Genomic DNA, 13,799 nt, shown 5'->3' with positions numbered 1-13,799 from the left:
CAGGTGGCTGGTGATCCTGCTATGGCAGAGATGCCTTCTCGTCCTACCTGGAAGGGCAGTGTGGTGCAAACTGTCTACAAAGGAATCTGGCAACATGTGACAAAAGCCTCTGGGTGGCTCACACCTTCCAACCTGGCAATTCCAGTCTCACAAAAAGAAGACATGCTGTCAAAGTGAGCAAGTCTAAGACCGCAGCGGTATAAAAGCCTCAACACACACACACAGACACACACACAGACACACACACAGACACACACACACACACACAGACACACACAGACATACACACAGACATACACACAGACACACACACACACACACACACACACAGACACAGACACACACAGACATACACACAGACATACACACAGACACACACACACACACACACACACACACACACACACACACACACACACACGGAGGAGCTGGCTCAGAAAGACCTGAGTTCTATCACTCAGAACCTGCATAAAAATCTAGGTGTAATGGCATCTGTGATCTCAGTGCTGGTGAGAGGGCTGTAGAAATAGACAGGGCCCTGGAACTTGTTGGTCACCTCTGTAGCCAAATCAGTGAAGTCCCAGGTGCTGTTCTTTTGCTGTGATGAGACACCATGACCACTGCAACTTATAAAAGAAAGCATTTAGGGATTGAAGGGATGGCTCAGTGGATAAAAGAAAGCACTTAATTCGGGGCTTGCTTACAGTTTCAGAGGGTGTGTCCATGACCATCTTGGTTGGGGAGCATGGCAGCAGGCAGACAGGCACGGCACTGGAGTAGTAGCTGAGAGCTCACATTCTGATACACAGGCAGTCAGCCAGAAAGAGAGTGAGATTGGGCTTGGAGTGGGCTTTTAAGACATCAAAGCCCACCCATAGTGACATACCTCTCCAGCAAGGTCACACCTCCTAATCCTTCCTAAACTGTCCACCAACTGGGAACCAAGCATTTAAACATGTGAGCCCATGGGGGCCGTCCTCACTCAAACCACCACAGACCTGGTTCTAAAACCTAAGATTGAGAACAAATGAGGGAGACAGGAGACATCAACCTCTGGCTTCCCCATACATGTGCACGCTCATGCATATGCACCCTCCCCTACCTACACACACACACAGATACACAGACACATACATACACACACACACACACACAAAGATAGATGATATAGACACAGATACACATACAAGATAGATGATATAGATACAGGTACAAATACACACACACACAACACCCAGCATATACCCATACACAGCAGTAAAAGAAAAGTTGAAGACATTCTAACATATTCATACAGTCTACCCTTAAACTACATTTATGACAGTATTCTTGAAAAGTAACAGCAATGGAATATTTAGGGGAAGAAAATAGAGTGTCTACTTGTATGCACAGCAGTAAGCCACCTTTGCTTTTTTTTTTTTTTTAAGAATCATTTATTATATGTAAGTACACTGTAGCTGTCTTCAGACACTCCAGAAGACGGAGTCAGATCCCATTACAGATGGTTGTGAGCCACCATGTGGTTGCTGGGATTTTGAACTCAGGTCCTCTGGAAGAGCAGTCACTGCTCTTAACCACTGAGCCATCTCTCTAGCTCCTTTGTCTTTTTTTTTTTTTTTTTTTTTTTTTTTTTTTTTAACAATGCCTTTCTCTAAATGAGGGTTCCAAGTTCACATCCTCAGGGAGCAGGTAGGAATGGGAAGAGAAATACAAACTGGGTTTTGAGGCCTGTGGTACTTTATTCAATGTCCAAACTCGGAGCCACAGCACTGTGTCAGGGTGGAGATAGCCTGGGGGTTCTGAGTTCTCAACTCACCCTTGAAGTCCAGCACCTGAGCGATGTCCAGCTGAGCTGTTGGTTATGGGAACCTGGTTACAGTCCCTGTGTTTTCTCCAAGGGTCAGGACCACATTTATAACCAAAGGGGGTGGGGGAAGGATATTGTTAGAATCCAGGGCAGTGCTGATGAAGTTCATGAGGTAGCACAAGACCAAAGGCATAGTCCTGAGGCAGCCAGAGGATACTCTTCCAGTCTCACCCCAGTGAGCCGGGACCTCCTGGAGACAGCAGGCCCTCAGCCCACAGCTGGGGCCGAGGCAGGGCTATGAATAGCTTACCAACTGAGTATTTATTCCCAGCACACAGCTACTGAAGTCTGAAGTCTGTTCCCCCTTTCACACACACACACACACACACACACACAATTACACGCAGGCTCTGATTGAATTTTAAAGATGACCAGGAAGAGTGGTGACACATGTCTGAGGAAGCTTCCGGAGCATTGCGCACAGCTGAGACTTCTGCCCCAGAGGCCCAAGTCACACCATGACAGTTCCACAGCTCCCGTGAAATGACCTCAGGGTTCCTGTGAGTTCCCAGCATCCTGTATTTCAGAAGCCAAGTCTCTTAAGTCTCTCAATGGAAGGCTGAGCTACTGGCTCCAGGGCAGCTCCTCGCCAGCCATGTTGTGGATGGGTGTGTTCAGAGAGGAGAGAAGACTCAGGCTCGGCACTGTTTACTAATTTTGGAGGTCCTTTTCAAATTCAAATTGTGAAATGATCAAAAAGATCCTATACTTTGACTTCGAGTCACATCTCGCCTTTAAAAAATAAGGGGATGGGGGGCAGTTGGAAAGTGTGAGGACCTGAGTTCCATCCAAATAACATGTAGGGGAAGGACCCAAACAAGCAAAACAAACACACACAAACATACTGTAAATCCCAAAGCTGGGCAAACGGTGACAAGCAGATCCTTAAAGCTCCCTGACCATCTAACCTCCAGGCCAAATGAGAGACTCTGCTTCCAAAAAGAAAGTGTGAACAGCAGCTAAGGCTGGCCTACACACACACACACACACACACACACACACACACACACACACACAATTCAATTGGTTGTATCAGAGAGCACTAGTTTCTCAAACATGGATGAACTTAGTGCCTAGCTGGTTGGGCCATCCAAGTTCCACTCTGGTTCAGACAGCTGAATGCTCAGTGTCCTTGAATTGTTGACACATTTCTTTTGGGGTTTATAAACCCCATGAGGGGCCCAGTAGGATAGTTTAACTGATTTCTGGAAGGGCTGATGAGTAAAGATTCGCACTGTGCCACTGAGTGTCCCATGCAGCTAACAATAAAAGAAGCTTAGAGACTATTAGGACGTTAGAGAGTGGAGCTGCCGATCCCCTGCAAGGCACCTCAATTAAAAGCAGTATTGACTTGGCCCAGCTGAGCCGGCTGCTCAGTGGATCTGCATTTCCCCAGCAGAGCTGTTATCAAGAACCTCTGGGGCCCAGTGGCATCCTGGCCACTCAACAGGCGAACCAAGTGATAAGGGACCGCAGAGCTTCATCAGATCTGCAGAAGAGCAGAGAGGGACACAGAGGGGGTTGGCCATGTCAGTAGGGAATAAGAAGAAGGGGGAATCACAGAGGCACTTTCAATTTTTTACCCACATGGGGTGAAAACCCTTACCACATGTACACATCCCAGTAGATCTTAATGGCCCTCGTTTTGGTGAGAAAATTACAAAGCCTTTGGAAGTTTTTATGGCATTGACCAGAGTAGTGGTAAAGAACAAAAACCCTAGCAGGCCTGGCTCAAATGCTCACTACTTACTGCACTTAGTAGGACTCTGACCTTGGGCAAGTCATGGGACCTTCCCTTAACCCCCGTACCTTCCACGAGAGGGAGTGAGTACAGTGTTATACAGCTCACAGGTGCAAGCCTTCCCTGGATGAACTGGCTGGGGTGCTTTAGCTCATCAGTGTGACTACTTGGTAAGACGTGCTTGTTATTTGTACATCGCAAAAGTTTTTTTTTAATGTATATGTGTTTGCTTGTTTGCAGGAGCATGTAGGGGAGGGTGTGTGTGTGTGTGTGTGTGTGTGTGTGTGTGTGTGTGTGTGTTTGGGTGCCACTGTCAGGAACATCACCCACCTCTCTTAAGACACAGGTCGCCCAATGGCCTGGAGCTTACCAGTTAGGCTAGGCTGGCTAGCCAGTGAGCCAAAAGGATCTTCCTGTCTGCTCCTCCCCAGGTCTGGGATTAGTGTGTGTGCCACCCTCACCCCTGGCAACTTGACATGAGTCTTTGTGATCCAACTCAGGTCTCAGGCAAGCATTCCACCGACTGAGCCATCCCCCACAGCCCTACAAAGTTAAGTTTTGAATAAGCAATTTCACTGATAACCACTCTGGCTCACTGGACACTTGACTAGTCCCTTCTCTCTCCATCTCCTCCACCTTAGAATCCCAAGGTGGGCATTCTGGGGCAGCCAGGTGTTATTCATTTACTAGAGGCAAACGGCAAAGAGACGATACTTTCATGTGAGGATTTATAACTTTTATTTATACCGAGTGGCAAACTTCATCACGATCATTGTGTACCTGGGCACTGGCCTCTAGAGCCTTCTTTCCTGTCTATCAATACAAAATTGTACTTTTGTCAAGTTTTTGAAAAACAGTGAGTGAAGTAGGGATGTTGTCTTAATCAGGGTTTCTATTCCTGCACAAACATCATGACCAAGAAGCAAGTTGGGGAGGAAAGGGTTTATTCAGCTTACACTTCCACATTGTTGTTGATCACCAGAGGAAGCCAGGACTGGAACTCAAGCAGGTCAGGAAGCAGGAGCTGATGCAGAGGCCATGGAGAGATGTTCCTTACTGGCTTGCTTCCCCTGGCTTGCTCAGCCTGCTCTCTTATAGAACCCAAGACCTCCAGCCCAGAGATGGCACCACCCACAAGGGGCCCTACCCCCTTGATCACTAATTGAGAAAATGCCCCACAACTGGATCTCATGGAGGCACTTCCCCAAATGAAGCTCCCTTCTCTGTGGTAACTCCAGCCTGTGACAAGTTGGCACACAAAACCAGCCAGTACAGATGTCATTGAAACATCTGGGCTGTATTTGGATGAGAAAAGACTGGTTAGTTTTGTATTGTCACTCCCACACTGCTGCCTTTCCATGCTGATGAATACAGAGAGGTTTAGCCATCCTTGACTGAGCTGGCATAGAACTGGATCCTGCAGAAAGAATCTGTGACTTCATGGTTACCCCTTCTCCAGAACCAGTGTGAGGGCCACAGATGTGAACCCACCCATCTACATGTGAACTCACAGGTGTGAGGGCAACAGATATGAACCCTCACACACGCAGACTCACAGATGTGAGGGCCACAGGTGTGAACCCACACACATGCAGGCTCACAAGTGTGAAGGCCACAGGTGTGAACCCACACACATGCAGACTCACAGATATGAGGGCCACAGGTGTGAACCCACACACATGCAGGCTCACAGGTGTGAGGACCACAGGTGTGAACCCACACACATGTAGACTCACAGGGTGAAGGCCACAGGTGTGAGTCCATACACATGCAGACTCACAGGTGTGAGGACCACAGGTGTGAACCCACACACATGCAGACTCACAGGGTGAAGGCCACAGGTGTGAGTCCATACACATGCAGACTCACAGGTGTGAGGGCCACAGGTATGAATCCACACACATGCAGGCTCACAGGTGTGAACCCACACACATGCAGACTCACAGGTGTGAGAGCCACAGGTGTGAACTCACACATATTTGAACTCACAGGTGTGAGTGTGAACCTCACAAAGGAGAATCCAGAGGTAGTGAAAAGAAACCCACCATGAGGTTTCCTTCCCATGCTTCTGGTACCTCCTGCACTAGGCCTATGCGAATTTTCTTCTTTCCCCAGGACTTTTTTGTTGCTGTTGCCTTTGGTAGACTGTCATGCTTGGCAGAGAGGGGCTCTCTCCCATGGGTGCTTTTAACAGAATTTGTCTTCTCTCAACACAGACCCAGCTGTCCAACAAGAAAGCCTGCAGTGTGCAAATGAGACTAAGCTAAAGAGGCCTGCTCGAGAGAGAAGAAACTTAGCCTCGTCCGCACAACTCTTGAGAACGGCTGGGAAACCCCCTGAGAGACAGAAAAAAGGAGACCTGAGTGCTCGTCCCCAGAATGAGCACCACACTGCCCTCTCACAGACCCTCCAGCCAATGAGTGGTTCTCACATGCTGACTGAGCCCCTGGGACCTTCATTCCTCCCCGCCACCGTGGTGGGACCAAGAAGGGCACCATTTAGGTTCCACGACGAAGATTTTTATTCTGCGTTATCACTAAACAATGAACAAGAGAACTATGACACGGAAGAGGAGACTCACATGGAGGAAGAGCTCCTGCTGGCTGGAATGCGTTCTCCTCCCAGCTATAAAAGGAGCCGGTTCCTTGGGACATCAGCTGCTCAAAATAGAAATGTGGAGGAAAATACCGAAAATCTCAGAGTAAATTCTCTAAGATGGAGTGAGCCCAATCCTGGACCTCCAAGAAAAACCAGTGCCATGGAGCCAGCCACAAAGCAGCCTTCCCCTGAGCAAAGGGTACTCCAAGATACCAGGCTACCCAGGGAGTTGGCTAAAGAGAACCCCAGTGGAGACCAAGATAAGAAGACCCCTGTTCCAGAGGACGCCATATCTGATGGTGTCATCCAGGTCAGTGCTGAAGATGTGTCTAGCGGTTGTGCCACGCAAGACAGGTCTGCCGTTCATGAGAGAGACTGGCAACATTACTATGATGGTTCTAGGGCCTCATTTGATTGCTTACTTTCAGGGAGACCCACAGCTCCAAGATCATCCATGAATCCATCTTACAGTGCTCACGGGACACTGCTCCATTCTGCTCTGATAGATGACATCCCAGCAAGCTTGTCCATGTCATCTATCCTAGTCCCAAGTTCAGACTTGGAGGAAAACCTAAGGTTCAATGTACGCCGGCCACTCTCACCCATCAGAAATAGAAATCCATTGGCCGCTGCTGAAAGCCGCAGTGATGATGCCCAGAGAACCCAGGAGATGGCTTCAACTAGTCAGGCTCAGGAGCCTCCATTACTGGCAGATCTTCCAAATCCACAAAGCAGTGTGACCGTAGGGGACTCTCCTGGCTCTCCTACAAGAAGACATTTACAAGGCCATTTCTACATGCCTGGGTCCCTGCAAGAAAATATACCTTTTACTTTCTTTGCAGTGTCTGATTTTGTAAATCAAAATGATAATGGGACCAGCATTAGAGTCTCTGGTGTCATGGATGAAAAGGCCACAGAAATAAAGGCAGACCCTGAGAAACTCAGGAAATTACAAGAAAGGTAAGGATTTGTTGTAAATATACACTCCCCCCATTCCACCTCCACCCCCACCCTGTGCCGAGATAACCATTGCTTTTATTAGAGAAATGTGGGAACTTTAAGTCACAGTCATGTTCTTTCCTGACCTGTGAATGAGATTGATTATTTGGGGAAAATCATCCCTATTTTGTTACGCTTAAAAGATATGTATAAGCCAGGCAGTGGTGGCACACATCTTTAATCCCAACACTTGGGAGGCACAGGCAGGCAGATTTCTGAGTTTGAGGCCAGCCTGGTCTACAGAGTGAGTTCCAGGACAGCCAGGGCTACACAGAGAAACCGTGTCTCAAATAAACAAAACCAAAAACAACAACAACAAGAAGAAAGATGTGTATATACAAAGAAGAATTTGGCAGTCCCACTTAGTTTCATCCATATATCTCCCAAAGTATCTTTTTCCTTGAATACTTAAGAAAGGCCAGGGCCAGCCACATGGCTCAGTGGGTAAAGATGCCGTCCCCAAGACCACACAGTAGGAGAGAATGGACTCTCCTCAAGTGCCCTCTGACTTACACACACACACACAGAGAGAGAGAGAGAGAGAGAGAGAGAGAGAGAGAGAGAGAGAGAGAGAGAGAGAGAGAGAGAAGAGGAGAGGGAGAGAGAGAGAATATTTTTAAATAAATAAATGAATAATAAAAGGAACACAGGGATGCCTGGTGGCCCAGGGCTCTCCCCTGTCCCCAGCAATGAGCTGGGGATTTATTTTATTTTATTTTCTGAAAAGGTTGCTAACTCCCCAGAGAGGGAACCATTCAGCTCTTGAAGTTCACAGCTCTTTCTCCCGAGACTTCCTGCAAATCCAACCAACAGTTCTAGAATTTAAACCTTCCAAACAGTTACCATAGTTACCCTGTTCTCTGCAGGGCGGGGCTGGAGTAACCAACTGCCTGCCTCCAATAGTGTGCTCCCTCTCAAGAGAGAGAGAGAGGAGAGAGAGAGAGAGAGAGAGAGAGAGAGAGAGAGAGAGAGAGAGAGAGAGGAGAGAGAGAGAGAGAGAGAAACAAGATCCTTTTTTGAGTTGCCCTTTTCTTTGATCTTTCCTTCCTCCTGAGGTGAGTTTGGGATATTTCACAGCTATGAAACTGGATACTTTTTAAAGCCTTCATTAAACACTGTCAGAATTCTACCATCTCTTTTATGATAGGGTGTTTACTGTGCCCAAATCTTGGCTTAAGGATCTGGAAATTGATTCTTGGAGCATGAGCCCTCTTTGTACATGTCAGTACAGCTCCTCTGGGCCATTAATTACCCCATTGATGTCCATTCGCAAGCAGGAAAATTTCACCACAATGAACTGAAAATGGAAAAAGAAGGGAGAAATAAAACAGATTACATACACAATCCTCTTCAGAAAGAAGAGCTTGTGTTCTCTTCGTGTGTGCAGACACACGTGTGTGTGCAAGTGTGTGTGTATTTGTGCCTCTGTGTGTATATATGTGTAACTGCATGTGGATGCCTGACCATGCAGAGGCCTGAACTTGACACCAGGTGAGTTCTTCAGTCACTCTCCACTTAGTTTATTGAGGTAGGTTCTCTCATTGAACCAGAGCCCTCCAGTTTCAGCTAGTCTAGCTAGCCACAGCTTCCTCTCCCCACCCTACTCACACACTTAAGTTCTAGGATCACAGGAGGCTTCACACCTACCATGCTAAGAGCTTTCTAGTTCTTTGTGTCTTTTCTTTTCATGGTTAAACAAGCTACAAGAAGACCACCCATGGTTAAGACCAAGAGGCCTCACACACACTCATCACCACCCACCCCCAAGTGTAGCTTCCGACATACTGGTCAGATGTCTAGATTCCAACTATCCCAAAGTGATGTCTTTGCACTCAAAATCATTTCTTTTAAAATGCAAGTGCTTCTCAACATGGGCCTCTGCATTAAGCATCTATCATTCACTGAGTATTTGTTTTATCCCATGTTCTCTTTCTCTGTATATAACAAAGCCTAATATTATTTCAAAAATGTCCATTTTAGGAAATGTTTATAAATAAAGATTTATTTATTTTGACATAGCAGGGCCAGCAACCCTGGATGGCCTGGAACTCACTCTGTAGATCAGGCTGATCTCAAAGTTATAAGGGATCTGCTAGCCTCTGCCTCCCAAATGTTGGGCATTTTGTGGATTCTTTCCCCCTTGTGAAGTAGTTGTCCTGAGATTGTCCCTGCTGGTCTACAGAGCCACTGGCATCATGGATCCTATGCTCTACAGATGCTGGGCAAACCCAGAGTCTGTTCTGCTCCGTTGGTCTCCTTTACCTTTCCCAACCTGGTGTCACAGCATCCTAACATCTTCCGTAGCCTTCCTCCCACGTTCTTTAGAGCATCCTTGACTGCACACTTAGGAGTCGGCTGGCTGGGGCTGTTTCATGGGAATTATATTGGACCTATGTGCTGGTCCAGCAGTGCTGACAACTGGGAAACCCTGATTCTTGGTTTGCATGGCTCTGCTCTGCTCTTGTGTTTTTACGCACATCTATCATTTTCTTTACAAAAGCCCTTTGCTTCATCTCTGGTTCTTTATTTGCTGTTGTTTGCTATTGAAATGGTATTTTCAATTCTAACTCTTTGTGGCTCGTGTACAAAATGCAATTGACTATAATTTTTATTTTCTCTGTGTTTTTTTAAACTCTCTTATTGTGTATGTACTTTGTAGATTGTTTGGATTTCCTATGTAGAAAACAGTTTTGACTGTGAATAACATTCCCATTCCTCTCATTTCAAACCTTGTATTTTTAATGCTGTTTTAAATCTTACAGTATTATATCAGTTTTTTTAAGGATGGCTGGTCTTATATTAAATGCTCATTGCCTGTCGATAAGTCTGCTTTCGGAGCATAACCACACTTGCTTTACCTAGAACAGCCTTTCCAGAAAGCACACGCCTGTGATCAAAGGGAACATGCATGCCTAAGGCTCATAATATGCGTTGTAAAATTGCTTTTTAAGGAATTTCTAGGTGCTGGGGAGAGAGCTTCATCAGTACAGTGCTCACAATGGTCTTGTGAGGGTCTGAGGTTGGATCTCCAGCATCCACATAAAACTCCAGGCAAGGACAGGAGACTCCCTGGAGTTTGCTGGCCAGCCAGTCTAGCCAATTGGTAAGCTCCAGGTCAGTAAGAGTCCCTGTCTTAAAAACTAAGGTGAAAGAGATGGGACAATACAGCATGGTGACACATGCATCTAATCCCAGCATTCGGGAGGTAGATATAGGCCAATCTCTGTGAGTTTGAGACCCAACTGGTTTATGTAGCGAGTTCCAGGCCAGCCAAGTTACACAGAGAGATCCTGTCTTAGGAAAAAAATAACAATAATAAGGTGGAAATCAAGACACCCACCATCAGTACCTAGTCTCCACCTGTATACTGCACACACACACACACACACACACACACACACACACACACGCAAACACAAAAAATGTAAAGTTACCTCCAACTGAACCTGGGATATCATTCCTTACAGCTCTTGCATTTGCTGCCATGAAAAGACCTCTCAAGTGTTCATAATTATTTTCTTCTAGCATTTTTATATTTTTTTATACACCATAGAAACTAATGATATGGGATATTGTTGTTATTGTTGTTCTCCTTTGTATTTCTGAGCATAATTCAAAGGCTTCAGGGGCCAGCTTTGAACACAGAAGCTGACTATGACCTCCTGTGAGTTTATCAGTTTACACAGCCAGCTTCCTCAAGGTGGCGAAGGCAGAGAGAAGGGCTCAGCCTTTGCTATAGGCCTAATCCCTCATCCATCCCCCTCTCCCACCTTGTATACTGATGAGAGTTGAAGCCGTGACCTTTCAACAAGCTAGGCAATCACCCACTGAGTTACATGCCTCATCTCTCTCCTTACTTCTTCATTAGAGCTGCTGGTCCCTCCCACTGAGCTCACACTTAGCCAAGGCTGCCCAGGAGCCTATTATAGGAATGTGCAAATCAAGGATCAATAACTCCATCTGGAGAAATCTTTACAGGGTCAGAAGGAATAGTGAGCAAGGCCCAGAAGCCCAGGCAGACAAGGCATAGGGATTGCTCTCCCCTTCTCCTATGAATACCCTGGGAAATGCTATTTGTAGAAACAGCAAACTCGGGGACTCCTGGTCACAGGGCCTTGTTTTCTGTTTAGTCTCTTGGAGGAGGACTCGGAGGAGGAGGAGGGAGACTTGTGTCGAATCTGTCAGATAGCCGGGGGTTCCCCAGCCAACCCCCTCCTGGAGCCTTGCGGCTGTGTGGGAAGTCTGCAGTTTGTTCACCAAGAGTGCCTGAAAAAGTGGCTGAAAGTGAAAATAACATCAGGTAGGTGGGGACGGGAGACGCAAGTGTGTGTCAGTGAGTGTGTGGCGGCATATAATTAATGCGAGATGTCACAGTGTGGGCTTGGGAGCCTCATGAGAGGCTTATTGTCAGAGAAACGTGGCCAAGCCCAGGATTCTTGCTTATAAATGCTGTGATGGGAGGGTAAACGAATGCGGTGTGTGTGTGTGTGTGTGTGTGTGTGTGTGTGTGTGTGTGTCTGTGTGTGTGTGTTTAAATCTGAGAGAATCTCAGGCCTCAGGTCTCCTGCTTAAGAGTTGCACAATGCTTACATCCAAGGAGGAATGATGAAAACGTGGCTTTTGAGCTGACTCTCGGCAAGCCTATGACAGCTAGCCCTGTCAGTTAGTGCCTGCTCCATCACGAGAGTCCCTCACCGAGACACACAGATGCCTACCTCGTTCATGGTGAGCATGAGGGGTGTCACATAAGAATCCAGCCAGGAGCTGGGGAGATGACTCCATGGCTAAGAGTACTTGCTACTCTTCCAGAGGACCCAAGTTCAGTTCCCAGCACCCACATCAGGCAGCTTATAAAACCACCTGTAACTCCAGCTCCAGGGGATCAGCCATCCCCTTCTGGCCCCTGCAGGGATCCACGCATATATATGCATGCACATTTTCATAAATAAAATCCTTCTCCAAAAAGAGGGCAAGCAACCCTGCCTGCTTGCCTGATGGGTAAGAAGAGTGTCACTCCAATTTTCTAGATCTCTATTAAAGAGCTTCACACGTGGCAGTTTTGTCAGACTGATCTCATAGCTGGGTATGAAGCCCCTTCTCAAGTCCCCTAGGAAGTGACAACCTCAATACAGACGCCAGCTCTAGTGTTCTTGGCAGAGAGTAGGTTTCTTTTTATAGTGAGGAAGGAGTTAGAGTATCTAGGCTGGAGGAGTTAACTGACAGGGGTTCACTGTGGTGGTCGTGTAGGAACCCCCCACTGTGTCCTTCGGACCAACCTCCCTGGGATCAATACTCCTCAGCTAGGCCCTGATTCTCTCCTCTTTCATATCCTTACATGTCTAGAGCATTACCCTGCCCCCACAATTGTAGCTGTCTGCCTTTTAGCATGTCACTGAGGTAATCATACTGTCTTAGTCAGGGTTTCCACTCCTGCATAAAACATAGTGTCCAAGAAGCAAGTTGGGGAGGAAAGGGTCTATTCAGCTTACTCTTCCACATTGCTGTTCATCACCAAAGGAAGTCAGGACTGGAACTCACACAGGGCAGGAAGCAGCAGCTGATGCAGAGGCCATGGAGGGGTGTTATTTACTGGCTTGCTTGGCCTGCTTTCTTATAGAAAAGAGGACTACCAGCCCGGGATGGCAGCATCCACAGTGGGCCCTCCCAGCCTTGATCACTGAGAAAATGCCTTACAGCTGGATCTCATGGAGGCATTTCCTTAAGGGAGGTTCCTTTCACTGTGATAACTCCAGCTTGTGTCAAGTTGACACACACAACCAGGCAGTGCACATACTAAGTGACATTCTGCTTCCATGGGTACATCTTCCCTTCCTCAAGAAAGAGAGAATCAATCCTTAAATTTGTTAAGTCCATGTCTACAAGCAAAGAATTCATCTGCATTGGGGAAGGGGACGTTTGAGGGAGAAGACTTGGATCACGAATGACCATGATTGCTGTAGCTACTCCTTCCCTGGGGGAATGCAAACAATGCATCTCTTCATAAGGTCCCAACGACAAACTCAAAGTATTATTCCACCAAAGTTTAATCTGGAAAAACAGTAAGTTAATTGGGCTTACTCACAGTGCATGAATAAGGGGTTATTGGCAGGATCGTGGGTGACCCCCAAAGCAGGGTCCTTGCTTGCAAAGTCTTCACCCATAGACACATAAATGGAATCCCTCTTTGATTCACTTCCCCCAAATGGTTGGGAGGCATGCCTGGAAACTCCATGAGGTTCTGTCTGGTGACTTCCCCACTGCCTGCTGTCAACAGACTACTGGCCCCTACCCCCTACCCCCTGCTGTCGGGATGGACTCTTGCAAGCAGGCACAACTGACCTGATGACCATGTGGCCATGTTGCTTAAAGGACCTGCATTCTATGACAGCCAAGAGAAGGCTTTCTCTTACTAGAGATTAAGCCAATTAAACATTTAGCACAGATCAAAAAGGAAAAGGAGAAAAGTAAGTTAAATATGATGCTATTTTGGTGCTTGAACATATTCAAGTTCAGCAGGATTCACATGGATGTCCAGTCACTGAGAGAGAGAGAGAGAGAGAGAGAGAGAGAGAGAGAGAGAGAGAGAGAGAGAGA

General features: G+C 46.9%; 1 protein-coding gene across 2 annotated transcripts in view; it reads left to right on the top strand.

Moving 5' to 3' along the window:
• Positions 1-13,799, top strand: part of Marchf10 (membrane associated ring-CH-type finger 10) — a 92,821-nt gene that overhangs the window by 56,989 nt on the left and 22,033 nt on the right. For both annotated transcript variants that reach the window (XM_031352430.1, XM_031352431.1), the window contains exons 7-8: positions 5,825-7,166; positions 11,336-11,505. In XM_031352430.1, the coding sequence (XP_031208290.1) occupies positions 5,825-7,166; positions 11,336-11,505 (1,512 nt within the window). The remainder of the gene's footprint in view (positions 1-5,824; positions 7,167-11,335; positions 11,506-13,799) is intronic.

This window comes from Mastomys coucha, unplaced genomic scaffold (assembly GCF_008632895.1).
Source record: "Mastomys coucha isolate ucsf_1 unplaced genomic scaffold, UCSF_Mcou_1 pScaffold5, whole genome shotgun sequence".
NCBI classification, from domain to species: Eukaryota; Metazoa; Chordata; class Mammalia; order Rodentia; family Muridae; genus Mastomys; species Mastomys coucha.
Note: the sequence above shows the minus strand (reverse complement) of the source record. Positions and strands in the feature narration are given on the sequence as shown.